This window comes from Gnatocerus cornutus, chromosome 9, assembly GCF_029298725.1.
Source record: "Gnatocerus cornutus isolate USDA-ARS CGAHR chromosome 9, icGnaCorn1.1, whole genome shotgun sequence".
Taxonomy (NCBI): Eukaryota; Metazoa; Arthropoda; class Insecta; order Coleoptera; family Tenebrionidae; genus Gnatocerus; species Gnatocerus cornutus.
This window is the reverse complement of record NC_142241.1, coordinates 5,103,990-5,124,333: the sequence shown is the minus strand read 5'-3', so window position 1 is coordinate 5,124,333 and position 20,344 is coordinate 5,103,990. Positions and strand designations below refer to the sequence as shown.

The window sequence follows — 20,344 nt, the reverse complement described above, 5'->3', positions numbered from 1 at the left end:
ATTATCGACGTCACAGCACGGATATTAATCTCCAAAAAAATTTGGGCTTTCCGTAAATTATTTTTAGAACGGCGAAATAATTCGTTTGTCTATGTTGACCTGCCCTAGAACGTGTAAATTTTAATAAAAAACTTGTAAAAACGGGTCTTGTGCAATGGTTGTTAGTAAATTGTCACTACAGAAACACTTGAGGCGTGATGGTTTTTATGTGAGTCCTTAAGTGCTCTCGGGCTAATTAATACAGTAATCGATAGGTTTCGTAACTGTGCGGCATTGTTGAAAATTTCGACAGAGTTTCAATGGTTTATTTTGGGAATCCAAGAAAAGTTTGGAATTTTTAAATGGCCACAAGGATTAAAGTTTTATCGGATAACCACAAGCAATAAATTATCCAGACTTTTATGGTAATAAATTGAAGAATTATTTAACATAGCACGTAAATTAGAAACAACTTACAAAACTTACAAAACGTCTTTTCGTTTTTAGCAGTAGGAAATCTGCCAACAATACAAAAAATAAACCTTGAAAATAAAAAACTATTACTTGTTTAATATTTTATTTACAAAAAATAGAAATGAAATGTCCCGCAAAAAATATAAAACCGACTTATAAGGCAAAAAAAACTGCAATCTTCGTAAATAAACTTTTATTTATACAAACATCCCCCCTTTGCACTGTTAAAACTCCATCAGTCGATCAGAGTCCGTGAGCACCTCCTGATTATGGTCTGAATTTTCAGGCACTGTGTGGTTGCTCCCGATCAAACAACCCTTAATTTGACACCCTGTCTCAATCACAACCCCATCTGAAACAATACAATTTTCCAAGGCGACCCTAAAAACCACATTACTTCAATGAAAACTCAAACTGGAGACATACTTTTCTTTTATGGTAACATTATTCATGATAATACTATTAAAAACACGAGAGAAGCTGCAAACTTGAGTATTGTTGCCTATAATAGAGTTCTTGAAAGAAGTTTTTTCACTTAAGTTGGCTCCTTCCCAAATCACGCATTTATCATCGACTTGAGATGATTTATTTTCAATCTTGGGATGTTTGAGGGTAAGAGGCAACCCGTTGGTAATTTTCTCCCATTTTTCCTTGACCTAAAAAACAGAAATGAGGATGCTGACGAACCTTAAATAAACGGTACTTTGTTATTTGTGGCCCAGTATGTTGGAAGGGTGTTCACTCGGACCCCGTAAGAGTCTTTGGGGGCTAAAACAGCATAGCACCGAATACTGTCACCATGATAAGTCGGTTTGAAATCCCCAATATGGTCACTATACGACGACGTCTCTCTTATAGCAATACTAAACTCGTCCTCTTTCGCGTAATTAAAAATATCCTCGCTATCGCATTTGCTTACAATCGATTTGCCTTCCGTTACCTTCGGGGGTTTGGACAACTGTTTTTTCACGATATGTGGTAAAAGCTCCCCTTTAATCGTAGAGAAATTTGGCTGACTATTTAAATACTTGATGACCCAGTTTTTGATGACGTAAATATGAGAATCAACTAAATTACTATACATTTTAATCTGAGTGTGCTTTTTAAATAGCGACCGTGGCAGCGCTAATTCCGTTTCAAAATCGCTAGCTGACGCTAAAAATACCAATCGATTTGTTTGTGTATCAATTCCTACTAAATCACGTTCAGGTTTATGCTTAGACTTTGGTCCTGGAATTACCAAACTCTCGCCAGCTTGCGTATGGAAAAACAGCGACGCTACCGACGCATCGTGCATTCTAAAAATATCAAGTACTGATTTTAGATTCACGTCTGTTATTAAATCGCATGATAGAACTAAAACGTCGGATTTTAACCGGTCGTTGAGCATTCTTAGAGAATCCGCGGTACCAAAATCCTCCTTGCCGCTAATTGAAAAGTAGTCAATTTTGATTTCTAACTCAGTCTTGTCAAGGGTGTTCTGAATGTCGCTCTTCTGGTGCTCCAACACCACGAGAATCACATCTGGAAGTGGTAAATCAGAGTAGGAAGATTTTGTGGTAACAAACCTGTGAAACCAGACTGTTGCAGTTTGTATAGAGGGTACCAGACTAGAGGCTTCGTTCCGACGGGGAGGAGGCACTTGGGCTTGCCCGACGTGATTTCAGGCATCCGGGAGCCCTTTCCAGCTGCCAAGACAACAGCCTGGAATTCCGCTTGTAGGGTCATGGTGAAGGAGATGTTTCGACAGGAAAAAAAGCGAGAAATTGCGTATTTTGTTACAAACAGCACTGGTTTTTACAATTTCATTGGAATTTAATGATGGGAAACTTTGAGGTTACGTCTACTTTTCTCGGTTGACAATGTCGCCAACTTAAGAGATATAAAAAATCCATCATAACAGGAACTTTTTCGTGTTTGTTACTGCTGTCATTTGTCACCTGTCAGCAAATGTCAACCTCCGAAGTTGGTTGTTTGTTTTGATCCAAATTTTCATTCTTTATTTCGTCCAAACCGGTCAAAACACTCAACAATTTTAAATTAGTGTGATCTCATCACAATGGGTCGCAGAAAATCAAAGAGGAAACCGCCATCAAAGCGAAAAGCAGTGGAGCCCCTGGATCAGCAATTTAATTGCCCTTTTTGTAACCACGAAAAGTCTTGCGATGTTAAGATGTAAGCCACTGCTATAATTGTATTTTTTTGTATTAATTGTCATTGTTTCAGGGATAAAGGTCGAAATACAGCACGAATAACGTGTCGAGTTTGTTTGGAGGACTTTCAAACGACTATAAACTTTTTATCGGAGCCTCTGGACGTGTATAATGACTGGATAGACGCGTGCGAATCAGCTAACTGAGCTTTGTTGTATTGTAGATATACTCATTCTGAGGACTTTTTATTTAATGTGGTTTTACTGATTTTATGAAGGATTATTGTATTCATCTGAATAAAGTTTTTATTGAACTCGTTTTTGCGTTATTAAAAAACTATTTCCTTGTTCTTTTTATTCATCAGAGCAATATTAACAAATCTCGATTACCTAAAGCTTTAAACTGTTATGATACCTACAATAAATAAATAATTGTAACAATTTAAACATTGAAAAAAAAGTGACTGTAGCTGAAAGAAAATGAAAGAATTTATTAATTAAAATTACATGGTTTAATAAATTCTTTACTTATAAATATCTCAGAAACAAATACCTTAGGTACACCTTGAAGTCCATTTGACAGCACTAACGGATTGTACAAAAGAATATACGACTAGCCCAAAGCAATAATTATGTTTAAAGCAATCTAAATGCCGATTTTAACTTTAACTAGATCTTAGCACTACTTAAATGTTACACTTATGCTATAGAAAAAATATCAATCTCTGAATATAGCCAATTTGTCCATTGCTTAAAATCCTTATTTTGGTTGAATTTCCAATTCTCCTAAAGTCACGCAAGAGTTTATACGATTAATATAAAATCAAACTAACCAGTAGAAAAATATCGATTTGATCTACGATCTGTTAAAAGTAATAAAATGAGAGCTACCATAATTCAGCACTTAAAAAGACCATGTCAAACTTTGAAAACTAACACTATGGCAAAGTATGATCCAGTCAATAAAATCTAAAGATAAAACAAAAACAGTCAAAAGGAACCAAACACTTTTCAAGCCGTGTACAGCGGCTCTTAGCGTGATGACTTGAATAGCACTCCCAAAGCAGTAATATCTAAACTTTGGAGATAGAAGCACATGAATATGGAAAGTTTAGAATAAGCGAGCTCTACGTTTTAATTCATTCCTACGCCATGTTGGTAGTCTGTAAAAGTCCGTCCTTGCTACTTGGAAAATCGCTTCGAATTCCGCATCCGACAGGTGTCTCTAAAAAAGATTTTTCAGCACACCCAACACAACCATCTGAAGAGTTACCTCGAGGTTACACCTGTCAACATCCGCAGGCAGTCTGTAATTAGTGATCACAAGTAAGTGGTATGGGTAGATTTTGGCTGGTTCGTTGATTAGCATTGTGTGGGCCATGTTTGGAAGGGATCGTCGTACTTGTGACGAGTACCCGCCCGGGTAACGTCCCAGACCGCCCATGTATGTCGTTGACACGGGCATTTCTGAATTCTACCACCACAAAACAAATCAGATACGAAAGGAAACACAACATTGCCACATAACCACCGAACAAAGATATGAAAGAAATTTTACACTAATTCATTAGCCAATGAAGGAACGATTTCGAGGACTTAGAGTGGTGTCAAGTACTGAAAGGTTCCAGATTTATATTGAAATCTTCAAGGACTCCAATGAATGGAAAGGATCAAAAGGATAAAAATGTTTATTCTTATTTTTTTTCTCAAAGGGAAGAACCCAAGAAATTCAAGAAACCAAAAGAGATTTCAATAAAAAATACAGAACTCATTCACTTTCTCAATTGAAGTATTTATCTAGTCGCCGGGCACTGGTCGTCATTCATTATCATAACACAGTCCAACAAAATTTAACTTTTTTATATTTTGCGAAAAAATCTCAACGGTTATTATATCAGCTCTAGTTTTTTAATTTTCAATGATTTTGGCAAAGTTATTTTTTCGAAAACTAGAGCTGATCTTGAAAAACCGATTACTGTTTCGTAATCAGAACGCCCTGTATATCCAGAAACCCCTTTTACATCTTTGGAAAAAAAGTACTGTTGCGCAGTGTTATCATTATCAATAATAAAAGCCAATGAATTGATTAATTTTTTGTGCATGACTTAATTGGCTTCGAAATTTAACCAGTAAACTATTTGGTAGCCAATTAAATTTTACGTATAAGATTAGCGGTCGAGTAGGTGGTTTTATGCGTTTTTTGTTAGAAGAACAATTGAGATAAGAGCCATGCAGAACCAATAAAGTATTTTTTTTTGGCTTTAATCCGAATTCCCTCCTGTTTCTTCATTTTAAAATAAAGAAAAGGTGGGTCTTTAAATCCATTGATAAAATCAAAGTCTCAAAAAACTGACCGATCTTGGGAAATGAGTAACAACCAGCCAGACAATTAATTAATTTTTTTTAAATTCTAAATAAAAATCGCCTCCACTATAAATCCTCTTAAAATCAAATTTTGTCGCTCTACACACTTCCGCAAAAATCCCTCCGCCCAACTATCACAAAAGCCAACTAAAAAGGTGTCTTGTAGTGAGAGAACTGTGACTTAGTAAACACAACGCAATTGTTAAATTAAAAAGCGAGTTATTGTGGGCACATTAAAGTTAGATAAAGCATTATTTACATACCAGAGCACGTCTTTCAACATCCGTGATGGATCCAGTGGAAACTGAAGAAAAAGCATTAACTTAACATTCTAGCTCTTAAAACATGATAATTATAATGTAAAAATTTCGTTTTCGGAACTATTTTGTCGAAGGCGTTGATCATGCATAAAAGCTAAACGGTTTTCGAAAACCATAGAGAAGTAAGCAGCGTCAAAATACTGGAAAAGATGGTTAAAATTCTGTGTCGAGAAAGCACCGTGCTTGACGACCAACACCCTACTACGGTAGAATTTAGATTGATTTTCGAAACGACCGAAGTGTATAATAAGCTGCTTAAGCAAGAGACTACTTTACAGTGTGATACTTACTATCCGATTTTCCACAACTGAAGTCGGTGCTATGGGTTTTAGCACCCATCCCGCTAAAGGAATAATCGCCCTGTGAATAGTAATGAATTAAATATCCTCAATTTCTTGGAGATCTGTTGAAAAACACATAACATGCGATGAAGAATGAAGAAGCTGAGCGAGCGGGGGCGTGAGAAAGACGACTTGACTGGGGAAGAAGGAAATGAAAGAAAGAGCATGACCTCTCAAATGCTGACTGACTGTCTTAGCGACCATCAACAGTTAACAGGTTTTGAAAGCATGAAGCTGAACAACTAGAGACTGTCTACACACTAGGCTTTCCGAAAGCATGCGCCTTGAGACTTACAGGAATTTGAGGATAGCTACCCGCAGAAGAACTGAATGTATGAGATCGTGGCGCCAAACCATAACCTGGCTTAGGAACATGTCGCAGAGCGCTCACAACTGCATAGCAAAGAGGAAGTGAAAATACATGATCAAATGATAGTAGAAAAGACAAAGTGTGACCGCATGTTGATGTGTTTCCAAGACGCTTGAAAGCAGTTTTCAAGCGCCTTCAATCTTAAAATCACTACTTACATATCCGTTTCTAGCAGGTAATGTCGACGACTTTAACCCATAACCTGGTCTAGGGACACTTCGTAACGACGAGACTACTGAACACGCAAAATAAAATGCAAAATAATAAAAAAAATCGATGCTATTTTATAAAGCGATCATGCAAGACACAAAAAAGCGACTTCGTGAGTACTGCTAGCAAATCTTATCAAAATTTCTGTAATTATCCACGAACGTACATGCCTTTAGATTTCACGATTCATCATCACATTCACATCTCACCTTACAAGAATCTGCCAATTGTCGCTAAAAACTTTTTTTTTGCAAACCGGTACAATTTAGACCCTCGGGGTTCTTATTTTAAATTAGATATAGTCATCGGATGACGTGCGTGGGCGCGCTCAAACAATCTCAAAACGAAAAGAAATCAAATTCGCACGCCCACACCTGTCAGGATCTAATTTAGAACAAGACAATTGTGCGAAGATAGGGTTTGGTAGTTACCGTTGTAATTGGGGGCTGCCCAGGCTTGGGAGCGCCCCACTGAAGAGCGACCACTGTAGGATCTGTCGTACTCGTCTTCGTCGAACGGCTTGGGGTGATCCATGTTCCGGGAAGGACTCGCACCGATGGGATTATCGTATCGCAGTCTATAAGATGGCTCTTTGTTGGCGGAGGGCGTCCTGGAAAACCCAAATAGTCTCAATTGGAGATGCAGTGAAACCTCACCTAGACGCGTTCCTGGGATCTAAATGAGCAGCTTTCCACTGCCGCAACTTCTCTCTATCCTGTACACTCTTTAAGAACACTTTTCCGATGCCACTAGAAATTTTACTCAACTCCTCTTCTTCTTTTTTCAACTTCAAATCTTCGATCTCTTTGGGACTCATCCCGTCGACTTCATCCTCGTCGGAGTCAGGAACTCCTTTATAAGAATCCGACCATCGTTTCCGGCGCTCTGGAAAAACAACCAATGAGATTTGTGTCGAACTAAAAAAAGTTTTTACCTGGATCAGTGTACGGGTAAGGAGGCGCCGGGAAGTCATCCCTTTCGATCTTAGGCGGTTCTCCAGGCACCGGTGGCTTCGCGGCCGGGAAATGCGCCAATTCAATGGGCTCCTCGTTATTCATATGCGGGGATTTAGGCCTCGGCGTCTCGCTCCTGATGGAGTCAACCAACACTTTCATTGCCGATCTAGAGCCGTGTCTTTTACTCCCGCTTTGACTACCCCTTAAAGAATTTTGTGCTGGAAGAATGGTCATGTTGTTGTACTCAGAAATTTCGTTCAAATCCACCGACTTACAAGTTGGTCTATGGAAATGTGGCGAAGTGGGAGCTTTATCGTAAGGATCAATAGGTCGGCGTAAATAGCCTAAAGTCGGTTCTTCTGTAAGGTAACTATAAGTGTATATTCTCGAAATATCGTCGGCTAAAGTTGCTGATTTGTTATGTTCTCGTAATATCAAGCCTGGCGAAGGTGTTCGGTAACTGAAATGCTGCGAAAAAGCGGCGATATTATAACCATCAACCAAAACAATAAAACATAAACAACGGGATGTCGAGCAAAAATAAATTAAAAAAAAAGAAACAAACCTTCCTATGAGACATGCTTGTGGGACTGTATAACGAACCATTCAAGCTAGGGGTGCGAGAGCGCATGGAGAACTGTAAAAATCATGCAAAAAAATAAAACAACTACAATGCAAACCAACTGGGAAATACGAAAATTCGTGAAATGGTAAAGTACCTGCATTTCGCTAACTCCAGAACTACTCATCCTATCGAACTCTCTTACTGAAGCGTCAGTGTCGGTGCAATGACCATTGGGTTCCCCGGAACCGTTCAGGATTTGGCCGTTTTCCGTCGGACCTGGACCACATCGAGGGTGCCAGATTGCACCACCTTGGAGGTACATTTCCTCGCCGTCGCCAAAGGGGTCTCCGCATTTCGTGCATCGCGCGCAGGTTGGGTGGAAATGGTGGTTGTCACCGGCCTAGAAAATTAAAAAAACGCTTTAAATTTCATCAAATCCTTTAAATTGTAACGTAGTTGACCTACTCTAGTAATAGACGAAGTATGAGATTGCAAATTATAAGTACGCTATCGAAAACAAACAATTATATAAAAATAAAGGATTGTTAAAAAATCATAATCTCTCTGATTTCTTATTTGATATGAAAAACGGGTTAAACTTTTAATGATGGAATTGCAAAAACAAGAGAATTTAGTCCCAAATTTTTCCCAGTTATAGTAATAAATATGTCCCGTAAAGCATCCACATTAATGTCGTCAAATTAAATTTGGAATCTTAATGGAATTCTTTTATAGCATCCATCGAATTCCGCCAAAGCACAATTTTAGTAGTCTCACAGTTCCAAATTCATAATAAAACAAAATTCCCGCTGATTGGTAATGACTAAAAATGACCACATCGAGTAAACAAATCGATATGAAAAGATTCCACACACCGTTTGCACTCGTAAAATAAACAACATACAAAATCAATCACAATCTTACCTGTAAAACCTTTCCACTGATATATCTATTACAATAAGCGCATTTAATCCCGAACTGCTTCTGGTAATCTCTTTCACAATACGGCTTTCCATTTCTTCCCATATACTCTCCATGTAATACAACACCACAAGTGCCACATTGGAAACACCATATGTGCCACTGTTGATCCAGAGCAACGAGAGCTTGGCCTTCACTTAGTTCCTTGCCACAACCGGCACACTCTGGAATTTCAAAAGAAAACATCATTAATCGCGAGATGAAATTAACCAAATTGAAAAAATGGAAACATTTGATTCGGGCCGAGTATTTATAGTAGTGACGACAGCGGTTATCTGGGTGTGATAACGCAAATGTAGATCAGAATTCACGAAAAAAGAGGAGAATTTCGTATCTTAATTTAAAGCGATTTTGTAGGAATTCGGGTTGTGTGGGAAGACTAATTAAAATGTTCCCAAGCCCACAGAACTTAATGGGAATTTTGAGAGGTGTGAAACCGAAGAGACGGCGATTTTCAGATCCGTATCAAAGTTATTTGATGCAGCGTGTAATAATTGAGAAGTCGCACAGCGTGCATTGCATCGTCAATTTCAACAAAAGTGTTATTGTTTTTTGTTGTTGCGGCCTATATTAGAGATTTCTCACACATGTTACGCAAATAACTGTCATTTTATTTGTAATTTCATGCTCGAGGAATCTCTGTGTCACAGCTGCCAGTCAAGTCAGTAGAACTGAAATCTTATCAGTAAAAAAACTGTAGATGAAAGAGTTTCAAAATTACACTTTATAATAAATCTACAGAGACTAAAAACACCAGTAACTCTGACTAGTCATATTGATAATTAATTCTGCTTGCAACTCATTAAATTTAGTTTTTTCGCAAGTGTTCCATGAAAACACAAACACGTAAAGTTTATGTTTACCTAATAAATTTCTAAATTAAAGTATAAATTAAAATAAATCATCGCTCAACATGTAGTGCAATTTGAAGTTAACATCGTTCATCATTGCACAAACTTTATTTATTTCCTGATAATTTGGGCTCCGGTATAATAAAACTAGCACAACGAATGTCTAGAAAATTAACAACGTTTTTACTGTTTGGCAAAATGTCAGCGCGTTGTAAACTTACATTTTAAAATAGAGTAAAAAGCATGCAAACATTAAAAACAGTTTTACCAAAAAAGTTGATGGCAACGCTAATAACACACAACATATTTTCCGCCTTGCACTTGGCAATATCCGGCTCGATGGTCCAGAATTTACTGGAAATCACCAAACTCGCCGCCGCTAAATATTGTTGTCACGTGTATTTTTCCGAATAAACAAAAACATCGACGAAAGATCAAAGAGAAGCGGAAAATTCGAGCTTTTCCAAATTTACTGCTAATAACTTGGCAAATTCCCCAGATGCGCTACATCCTGTTTTTATCGGAAATGGAATCAACTGTGAATTTCACAACGCAACAAGTGAATTTCTTTTCACTGCTCTAAAATGCATCTGTGATCTAATCCTCTGACTCAGAACAATGCACTTAAGTAATTAACTAGTCTTACCATTGGCATTATTAGTCGTTGGGCTAGTTTTTGGCGTGCCATCCCTGACTGGAATCTGAACACATTTCTGGCACAGTATCTCTTTTCCTGTATAGGTGACTTTCTCGTCTGGGGGCGGCTGTCGGCAGCGGTCACACGTGAAACATTTCTTGTGGTAGGTCTTGCCGAGAGCCGTCACGACCTAAATATCGAATTAATGGTGTTGTCACAAGAAAAAATCACAGACCTCTCCTTCGACGTAATCATGGCAAGTACTACACTTCGTCCCGAAATTCCTCTGGTAATCAGCAGTACAATAATAAGCACCATCTTTAGAAAAGAATCCACCCTGTGCTAGCGAATTCGAACAAACTTTGCATTTGAAACATTGAGTGTGGAAGTATTTATCTTGGACTCGGAGTACTTCACCGGAGCATTTTTTCTTGCATGCTTGACAAAGAGTTTTCCCTGGAAAAAAAATAATTAATTAGTGCGTGAGAAAATAGCAGCGTTGTATTTACATTGAGATAAACCCACGCTAAATTAATATTTAAACGCAGATAACACAATAAAAATACAGGAGAGGCGCCTAGTTTTAGATTTCTTTCCATTAGAACTAACATGGTTTTAATGGAGATTTCGCATGTTGATGGTTTAGTGCAACGGATTTGCATTTTTACCGGGAAAGGGTTCAATGTAATGACTGGACCGTTATCGCTTCAAATGAGGAAACAAACAATCGTAAATAATTTGAGGTTTACTTTACGAGAGACGCATTCAAGGCAGAGGAGGAAATGGTTTTGTGTAAAAAAAAATGCAATTTATTCATTACCACGTTGGAATTTATAGTAAAATGGAAACCACAAAACTTCTATTTATGTATATTTTACCGTGGAAAACTGCACACGTACGATTTTTTTGAAGCCTTCACCTCATTTGTTGCATAAATGCGAAAGTATTTAACAGTTACAAGAAACTGTGTGAAATTAAAACCAGTTGAGATACAAAAATCACGTTGCCGACAGTTAGAAGTAATTTTCATTTGATTCTAGAAGATTCAATTGGAGTAAATTTAGCCGAAATAGACTAAACTGTGTCCAACTTTACTGTGTTTTGAACCAAAATGGAAGCAACATTTTGAGTTTTGATCAAATTTGAGAAATTTTGACAATATCTTTTAGTTTTCAGATAACACTTCTGTAAAGCAAAAAATCTGCAATTTTTTATGATTGAACTAACTGTAAATTACATGAGACTAAATTGGAGCAAATAGATTAATTTGATCAACTTGAATTGAATCCTGTTTAAAGTGGTCAAAATTTCTGTCAATTAGTTTACGAGAATATTGATCATGTAAACTCCAAAACCTAAAAATAAATAAAAAATTGTCATTGGACAAATTTTGACACTATATTTTAATTTGACAATCCACAAAACTATAAATAGAAATGGGAATGTATTTTTCCCCTAATTAGATAAAAAATTGCACCTCTAAAATATATGAATTTATATGCATTTAGAATATGAATCCAAAATATGCGAAACTACAAAATTTGAAGATTAATAATTTTGCTAATAATGAAGAGAAAAAACAAAATTTTAGAATGTCTAACAGAAAAAAAGGTTTTAATTATTAAGAGCAACTATAAAACACAAAGCAAAGTTAATTAAAAATAAAGCACAATTAGGAATGAAAATTACATACTATAATATTATGTAAGACCACGCAATGAGAAAAAATCTCCATGGTAGAAACCCACAAAATTAGTCTATTACACATTTCAACCAATCAAAATCAATTCAACATCCTAAAAACTTGGAGGTTACAAAAGAAATCAGTAACTGGTCCAGTTATTTTGAATAGTTACACCTTGATAACGCAAAAAATCCCAATAGGTGGTCCACAATATCAATCATTTGATCTAAACTGTGACATTTTGAAATCCCAACTTGTTTACGACCCTCTTCACAAAACACCTTCATGATTTAATTACATTTTTAGAATGTTTATAACCTTTTTTAGTAATTCGCTTAGCCTCAAAACTATTTTTGAATCGTAAAATATTTTAAATTTAATCACCTGTCTAAATCAGTTTTTTTCGTGCGTGCCACACGTGTATAGACGCGTATAATTACAATTCCGTTAAAAAACGCATTTGAAAGTTTACAGTTAGAGCGTTTTTGCTCCTGGTTTTCCAAAAATTGTGGGCTAATGATGGGTTGAACATAGCATGTCTGTACTTCAGTTAGCATTGACCTAGCTGATTAGTTACGGTTCGGGCGCCAGCAAAAATTTCGGATTAGAAAAATTACAGTTTGCTAATTAACTTTCCAATTTGCACTGTGTACAAACTGATTACAGTTATCACGACTGAGAGGAAATCAGGATAAGCTCCGACCTGAAAGAGTTTGATTAAGATCCTAAAACCACTTTCGCGTTTAATTGTGATTTACGGTTATGACAGCAGTGGGTTTTGTTGTAAAACCACGGCCAAATTGTTCATCCATGAAATACCTCTAATAATAATATAAATACATTCAACTCTGGCATGTTTCAATCGCGATCATTTCTATTTTTAACTCATTTATACAGGGCTTTTATTAAACACCTCGATGCTCTTTATTGCGGGAAATGGAGAGCCAAAATTTGTTTTCGGCCTTGAAATTAAACAAAGTCATGTTCTCATGAATGAAATTAGACTAAATATGTATTTTAGGACGCCCGCGTCTCCTGGCTCAAAAATTTACGAACCGGGTGCGTTCAAATCTCACTGAAAAACGCGAAATAGGTTAGTGGATAATTTTAAAACCGCGCTAAAATTGTTACGACTGTCCCTATTGTGTTGAGAATTAATTATTTGTACATGTGGTAAACCTTGATCGTGATGACTTGATGTTCTTATTTGCCTTTAGAGGTAAAAGTCTAAAGTAAATTGTGGGTCGGAAAAGTGTCTAAAATGGTTCAAGCGAAACGGACGTTACATCATGTTGCTAAAAATTGCTAATTGGTACCGTACTACAATAGTTAACTAATAGGAAGAACAATATTTGACACGCCAAGTCCTGATAACGTTATCGCCTTCGGTAATTTTTGTAAATTAAGCAGTGACAGGAAAAACTGCAATACTTGGACGTGCAGACTTTGTACCCCGCAAAGCCAATATAAATTATTTATTGTTTGGTGCAATTAAACAATTTTAGTTTCATTTAATCGGAATGTAAACTGATATCTAATTACATACCACGTTCATGAAATATTAATTAGATAGTATGTATAATTGCCGTAGGTTTTTATGTGGTTTTAGTAATAAAATTTTTATTAAACTACAGTCACAAATAAACTCACTTGAAATGATGTCACTGAAGCGATATTCGTGTATTTTGTCATTTAAACAAGGTCAAAAATTATTTGCATTTTTTAGAAACTAAGAATTATGGCGAAAAGTTGATTCAAGCAGACCTTGAACTATATTGGATATTGGTAGAATTGTTTTACTGTTTTGGAGCGGTTTAGCATCAAGAAAACTGCACTTTAACCACAAATAAATAATGAAATTTCAATTTGCAGTTTGATGATTCTAATAAGATTCTAGGTTGAAATCTGAAACGTTTCAACCGGTGGTAATCTGAAATGGATGAAAGATCGTATCAAAAAATTAATTTTGTAGGTCCGAATAACCGAACCGCTGTAGAGCCAAAAAACTAAATATTTACACTTTCAGGTCGCATAATTTCTGACTTCCGACCCGAAACAAGGAAATGTTTTTTCGGCCGGTCAAAATCAGGTTAAAACATCCTGAAGTTGTGTAATTAAACAGGTCCGTTTGATAATCATTTTCAAGCCACGTTCCTCGCAAAACTAGTCCACTTTTTTCCCCTCAACAATTTCAAAAAGCATTCTTTAATCGACCCGGTTAATGTATTCAACCGTATTACGTGTCAACTGCTTTACTTAACCTCTTTTATAAAAGTGGAGGGTCAATTACCATAATTCAATTATAGAGATGTTTTTCTTCCCTTTTTGAATAAAGTCGCTTTCGTGGCGTTTCCTGAACTCGAAGTTCCAATGGAGCGGAACCCACAAGCAAAGGCTCCTCTGTTCATCCAGCTCAAGATGATTTTCTTTGGTCGAGTGATAAATGTACCAAACATAAATAAACGAGTATGACTCAGCCCATTAATAATAAGTTTGACACAAATAGAAAAACTTTAGTACGCAAATCCATGGAATAATTTTGATAAATTTCCAAGGCCGCGAAGCCTCGCAACAAATCCCATAAGCACCGACTCACCTTTCTTCAACTTCTTTTCATTTTTGATCCTCTCTTTTTCGAGGGCCGCTAGTTTTTTCTTATCAAGCGGTGGTTTTTCTTGACCACTTTTCTCTGATAGGATCAAGTGCTCACTCGCGGATTTCCCGTTTTTATTTTTCATGGTTCGCACTCACAGAGAAAGTAAAAACTGCAATGTTGGCGCGTTCGAACTGTAAACTGTCTAAAAATACCGATTGTGTATTTCGCAAAATTGATTTCAGCGTATCCTGTTTAGCGAATTATCTATGCATCACTCGTATTTTTACATGTGAGCCGCTCTTTAACACGCAGCGACAGAAGGAAACGGTACACTGAAAGCAAAAGCACCGACTGAAGCCTCGTTCAGATGATGATGACTAACGAGTTGAACGGGAGTGGAGAGACGTGAGTGCAGTAATTTAAATTGTCAAATGTTTGACCGTTCATTGCACGCGTACATGTCTTGGTAATTTTAGGTTTACCTTTCAATAGCGAATTTGAGGCGTTTTGCGTTATTCCGGCTCCATTTCAATTTAATAATCACAAGATAAATCAGTGTTGTTTTCAGCGGAATCTGTGTACATAAACTGACTAAATTTAGTTTTAGCGCAAGACATAAACATTGTAATGAATCTTCAGTTCATTCACTCAGACCAACAAATATTTTACGTGTTTTCATTTAGGACGGGAAACACAAACTTTCTCCACAAATGTCAATAATTTGAAATTTGATTGTTCAAAGGAAGCTCCGAATGAACTCTTATTGTTTACTTCCGATGAAAGCACATTACTGTAACTGCCCAAAAGTTCATGAAGATTGACTCGACAGGACGTTTTTGTTTATTAACTGATTGAAAATAGCAACACTTATCTCTTGCAAATATTAACTGGGTTGTGTACATTTCTGATAGATTTCTGCAAATCATTTCTTGACTTTATTCCCTCGGCTCGATCTGAAAACATGGCCTAATTTTTTATTGACCAATGTGTCATAATTTTATACCGGCGACGGAGGAAACAATTCATTTTATATTAACGAGCCGTGAAAAAATAGAAGTAGTACACGCAATTTAACTATGAGCTAAATGGTCAAGTCCAAAGGTTAGGTAAACTCGAGGTAAACTATTCCAAAAATTTCGCTGGTCAGAGGTGAATCTTTTTCAGGTGGAACGTGTTATTATAATGACTTCACATTGTTCTTGAATTTTTGGGGTAATGAAAAGAGAAGTTATTTAATTATTGAATAGTTGAAGTTATTTGACTTCAGTGAATATCTCGTTAATTTGTGAAGCAAATTCATTGAACGCAGGATCGAAAACTGACCCAATTTTTTCCGTACGTCCGCAAATAAATGAATTAGAAGGGATTCAAATTTAGGGTTGTCCCCAAAGGGCAAAAATTTTAAAGCTCTGGAATATTCGGTGCTCCATATTTCCGGAACTACAACAGACAGAAAGACGCGGTTTGCGTATTTGTTTTTCTCGCGGTTTTTCTGATAAGAATCCGGTGTTACATATCACAGAAAATGGGAAAATATATTTTGGCTGCATCTATTTTCGCTATTGAATATGTGAAAAATACGTGAAATTTTTAAGAAGCAGGTAAAACGCCACGAAAAGCTTGGTCAACAATGTGTTGTTTTAGAAAAACAGAGAACCTTTTATCTTAATTGAAAAGCAAATAAATTTCGCAGGAAACATTACTGTTACATCACTGCTAATAAGTCATTACCTTTGCTGACAGATTTAACATTATTCTCGTCAGTGAGTCATAAACGTACGTCAAATGTAAATAATGAATTATATAACAAAAAGAATGTCATCAAGTCCCGCTTTCCAAGTCTACATTGTCACCTGAAAAATAAACACGAAGAGGAAGACGGTGGATAAAGACTGAAAACACATAATTGGAGCTGATTTCATGATTTCCCACAATTATTTTAATTATCTTAGGTGTCGCCCACAAAATGTTGTAAGATGAACTTTCAACTTTGTATGACCACGTGCTTTGGCAACAAAATTTCCAGTTACATTACGTGTGTATAAAATCCTTGAAAGTGACCTTCAGTCGCCGTCATCTATTTGAATTAGAAAAAGGAAGAAAACCATAAAGCCACCAATTATTATTATTAGCTCCCGAAAACCCGTCAATGGCAAAACCAAACCCAAATTAGTGACCCCCAAATTTGCCACCTGTGCAGCTATCACTCGAATGCAAATATTTACCATCCATGACGTAATTTACCGAGTCACTTCTATTTTTACTTATTATGTGGACAACAAATCGCGTTGCATTGAAATGTGGGAAGACCTCTATTGTGGTTATCAAGAAAAAACGCGACGACGATTAGAAACGATGAGCTTTAACATCGTCGAAGCGCAAAATTAAATTTGATCAAAAAATTGATTTCCGATGAGGAATCTCTTTCGGGGTCTTTCAACCAGGAAGCACAAGTGAGGTAGAAAGTGATTAAGTATCTGAGCATCTTTGACATGAAAGTGAAAACGTTGATTCATGTGTGGTGCAGGTAGATGACTTGTTCCAGTTAACAGAAAAAGAAATTTGTTAAACTAGTCGCACCCACGGGTTTGTGTTGTAACCACCTACTGCTAGAAACCAGTATTGTCTCGATAATCACTTGATAATAGTGATGGGCCAAACACACGTTTCGTCGAATTAAAATGTTAATAACTTGGCTTCCTCTAACAATTAAATTTATCCACGAGTCAGGTGCTATGGCGCAATTTTAATTAAACCACAATACAAGTCATTGGACAGGCTTTCATCAATAAACCAGACGGTTGTGAAAGGCTGTTACATGGTGTAGCAAAAAAATTAAGACAAAAGTTTCAAAATCACGGAGTTTTTATAATGTTTCCACTAGTCTGATTGCTTTTTAATTGTTATTAATTAAGCTTATTTACATCACAAATTACACGGATTCCCGTAATGGTGTGCCACTACAACTCAAGTCGATACAATATGCTAATGGAATGGATGTAATGACATAAATGAGTCATCTAAGAGGCGCCATTTTTGGGAAATCATTAATTCTGAATTGGAAATTCACGTGGAAGGAGACATTTTGTGGTAATATTGAGCTGCTTCCTCTCTACAGTAGATACGAGGGAACTGTAGAAATGATAGAAAATGAGCAATAATTGACAAGTCTGTGTCATCTTTATCTAAACCTGCAAAATTATCTCTTATCTACAAAATATTGTCACCTTTTTTGAAGACCTTTGCTCTACAGAATTTTTCTACACATAAGTACGTAATGCTAAAATTTAAATTACTAAAAATGTGTGCTAGGTAAGTCCACGACGCCGACAAAAACTGATGTTCTGCTCTTCCGCTCCTTGACCGGAAGTAAACACAGAGGAAACGCACGAGGAATTTTAAAAAGCAATAAGAAAAGTGAAATTAAAAACTGGAATTGTAACGACAAAATTAATTACTCTCGGAAGGAAAACATAAATTTGCAGACTTCTGGTGCGATTCAAAGAAAAATTGAGCTTTGATGAAAACGGAAGTGGCGTGGAATGTGAAGCTAAAATATAATTCTGGAACTGCAGTCGTTAAATGAGATCGTAGAATTCGAAAAATGTTGTTTCTAAATAAAAATCAGGAGAACAAAGAGTAAATACGAGAGTATCTGAGCCAACATTGTTATCACAGGTAAAGACTACATTGCTGCAACAATAGAAATAAAATTAAATAAACTGTTCAGGAAAGGACGTGTTTATTTCTGTTCTGATAACGAAGTTACATTAAAGATTGACTTCTAACCTTGATGGTGGAATTCTAATTTTATTCCACACTGTTATGGCAAAATATCTCCACTTTTTATCACAAGCCCCAAAAATACATTTATCTTTGAAGTTTAATTTATTATGATTTGGATGACGCTGATGGCACTGTCCAACATAAACAAGTTTTCAAACCGAAATGAATACATGAATATTTAACCAAACTGCAAACAACTTAATCAACGTTGAAAGCACCGGTGCTGGAGGTAAATTTGAAAAGCTTGAAACTAAAACGTTTTAAGCTCTAAGAAAATGGAGCAAACTTTGAATATTAATAGCTCAATTTTGTCTGGAAAAAAGTTCCTGAGGTGTGTATAGCTCATAAATGGAACACGTTTAATCAAAAGGGTCAAGGTTTCTGTAGTCGTAAAAACGCAATTCATACAATCAGTTTTATGGCGTTTGTGGAAGGGACCCACTGGGTCCTACCCCACGTTGGGGCGCGAGTTGTAGGGTCGCCTTAGTAACAAATTATCGATCTTCGGAATACCCTCTGTACATCGGAAAGTCGGTTTTGCTAATTCTAGCCACAGACTGGCAGTAAAATAGTAAAAAAAACCAACCGAGATCGATGTCTAAATTTACTCTGTCACCAAAGGGGTGTCACGACTTGATAACAGCATCGTTACATGACACTTTCAGATAACAGACATCATAAATAAGTGACATAACAATTAACTCTAAACATGTTCAAAGGACAAACAGAAAATTATGCAAATAATAACGATAAAAAAGCATAACCAAACACCGGCTAAAACTCACCCATTTTCAATGAAGGTTCACACACTAACACCAAAATTACACTTTACACCGATTTTTGTTGTTAAAACTGCATAGTTTATTTAATAATCATTCAAAAAATATATTTTTTAATAATTTATTATAAAAACTTGACATTCACGTCAATCTAAAATGGGCGAGCCCAAATTATTAAAAGCTTTTATATTTTGACACTGCGCATTTATGGCAGCACTGCTGCAAAAAGCGATGGCCAAAGCTCAGTGGCGGCGCAAGGTCACGTGAGCTTTGAGTTAATGCGTTTTTTATCGGTTTTATCGCTTTATCGATGATAAAAAAGACAAGAAATTCGAAGATGGGGGAACTATAAAATCAACGACGACAAGTGGCTTGCAAGTGATGATGAGCTATATCTTTTATCAATTTTTGTGTTTTAAAGTGGTGTTTTTGATAATTTTATCGCTTTGACAAGTTTTTCTAATTTATATTTTCAGTTTGAAAGTATAGTGAGTCAACGATTGCTTTTGTTCCACAAAATATTAGCACAATTTCAAAATTTTGTTATTTATTTTTATTACCATTTCGAGCAATAAATTTAGCATTCTGGTTGGTTTTAATGTTTTAATGTTAAAGATGCTGTAGGCCATTCTTAATTCATACGTAAAGTTTACTGCTTGTATCAGTTTTCTTTCAAATGCCTAGGGATTTTTATACAAGGTGTTTATAAATGTTTCTAGCATCAAGGGTGGCTCTGGAATTCCTGCCGTGTACTATTTTGCCGCTTTGTTTTTATAGTGAATATAACTATCTTAAAAATTATTTATAATGTAACTTACATGCATGACGTTTCAGTTACAGTTTTGTGTCCAAGTGTTAGATTTTCAGGTTTTAAACTACAACTAGAACAGTTTATTTCTCAAAATTTACTTAGTCAGTTGAAAAATCAAAACCCAGATTTGTAATGAGCGGCAAATTTCTTTGACATTTCATAGCCACCTTTGATGCTAGAAACATTTATAAACACTTTGTATTTTCTTACTCATTTCCCATTTCTAAATTGACTTAAAATTCTGTCAAGTTGTTGATTGTATAGGCTTCTTAATTTTTTGTATTTTCGAAATTCTACAGCCGCGGCCAAATGGTTTTGGACGTCAAAGTCAATTGGTTGTTGTGCAGTGAAAAGCATCTTTTATGAATTTCATTGATACTGTCACTTTTGACAAAGTTTATTGACTTCACTCAGATTTTCAAAATTTAAAAACATAATGTCCAAAATAATTTGGCCACGACTGTATTTGAAGTTCTTAGTTGTTTGAT

General features: G+C 36.1%; 3 protein-coding genes across 12 annotated transcripts; 1 reads left to right on the top strand and 2 right to left on the bottom strand.

Moving 5' to 3' along the window:
* Positions 1-631: 631 nt before the first annotated feature.
* On the bottom strand, positions 632-2,354 carry eIF2Bgamma (eukaryotic translation initiation factor 2B subunit gamma). The gene is made up of 4 exons (XM_088046757.1): positions 2,022-2,354; positions 1,157-1,977; positions 880-1,109; positions 632-834 (listed from the first exon to the last, which is right to left on the bottom strand). The coding sequence occupies exons 1-4, from the start codon at positions 2,179-2,181 to the stop codon at positions 678-680; spliced, it is 1,368 nt and encodes a 455-aa protein (XP_087902883.1). The 5' UTR covers positions 2,182-2,354; the 3' UTR covers positions 632-677.
* A 16-nt stretch (positions 2,355-2,370) lies between these two features.
* LOC148168033 (transcription elongation factor 1 homolog) lies at positions 2,371-2,919 on the top strand. The gene is made up of 2 exons (XM_088046758.1): positions 2,371-2,628; positions 2,680-2,919. Exons 1-2 carry the CDS (start codon positions 2,513-2,515, stop codon positions 2,810-2,812), a joined length of 249 nt encoding a protein of 82 aa, XP_087902884.1. The 5' UTR covers positions 2,371-2,512; the 3' UTR covers positions 2,813-2,919.
* Positions 2,920-2,945: 26 nt separating this feature from the next.
* On the bottom strand, positions 2,946-19,240 carry Unc-115a (actin binding LIM protein Uncoordinated 115a). 10 transcript variants are annotated; one of them, XM_088046749.1, is made up of 15 exons: positions 14,481-14,856; positions 10,436-10,656; positions 10,210-10,390; positions 8,656-8,876; positions 7,886-8,131; positions 7,732-7,803; positions 7,442-7,634; positions 7,145-7,384; positions 6,867-7,095; positions 6,642-6,820; positions 5,926-6,023; positions 5,580-5,649; positions 5,233-5,273; positions 3,879-4,079; positions 2,946-3,830 (listed from the first exon to the last, which is right to left on the bottom strand). In XM_088046749.1, the coding sequence occupies exons 1-15, from the start codon at positions 14,620-14,622 to the stop codon at positions 3,717-3,719; spliced, it is 2,448 nt and encodes an 815-aa protein (XP_087902875.1). In that variant the 5' UTR covers positions 14,623-14,856; the 3' UTR covers positions 2,946-3,716. The 10 variants fall into 10 exon arrangements, with proteins under 10 accessions (XP_087902875.1, XP_087902877.1, XP_087902873.1 ...); XM_088046751.1 differs by lacking the exon at positions 14,481-14,856 and adding an exon at positions 19,052-19,240 and having other exon boundaries at positions 7,145-7,634; XM_088046747.1 differs by lacking the exon at positions 5,926-6,023 and adding an exon at positions 6,159-6,235 and having other exon boundaries at positions 7,145-7,634; positions 14,481-14,857.
* Positions 19,241-20,344: the final 1,104 nt, after the last annotated feature.

What these genes read in the sequence shown, in the direction of transcription:
- Unc-115a (XM_088046745.1), bottom strand. Translation starts at nt 14,622, where the DNA reads ATGAAAAATAAAAACGGGAAATCCGCGAGTGAGCACTTGATCCTATCA. An exon ending in CAAGCATGTCTCATAGGAAG is followed by an intron (nt 7,635 to 7,731) that starts GTTTGTTTCTTT and finishes GCTTTTTCGCAG; the next exon opens with CATTTCAGTTACCGAACACC. An exon ending in GTAGCTATCCTCAAATTCCT is followed by an intron (nt 5,650 to 5,925) that starts GTAAGTCTCAAG and finishes TACTATTCACAG; the next exon opens with GGCGATTATTCCTTTAGCGG.
- eIF2Bgamma (XM_088046757.1), bottom strand. Translation starts at nt 2,181, where the DNA reads ATGACCCTACAAGCGGAATTCCAGGCTGTTGTCTTGGCAGCTGGAAAG. An exon ending in GCAACAGTCTGGTTTCACAG is followed by an intron (nt 1,978 to 2,021) that starts GTTTGTTACCAC and finishes TACCACTTCCAG; the next exon opens with ATGTGATTCTCGTGGTGTTG. An exon ending in AATGTTACCATAAAAGAAAA is followed by an intron (nt 835 to 879) that starts GTATGTCTCCAG and finishes TGTGGTTTTTAG; the next exon opens with GGTCGCCTTGGAAAATTGTA.
- LOC148168033 (XM_088046758.1), top strand. Translation starts at nt 2,513, where the DNA reads ATGGGTCGCAGAAAATCAAAGAGGAAACCGCCATCAAAGCGAAAAGCA. An exon ending in AAGTCTTGCGATGTTAAGAT is followed by an intron (nt 2,629 to 2,679) that starts GTAAGCCACTGC and finishes TCATTGTTTCAG; the next exon opens with GGATAAAGGTCGAAATACAG.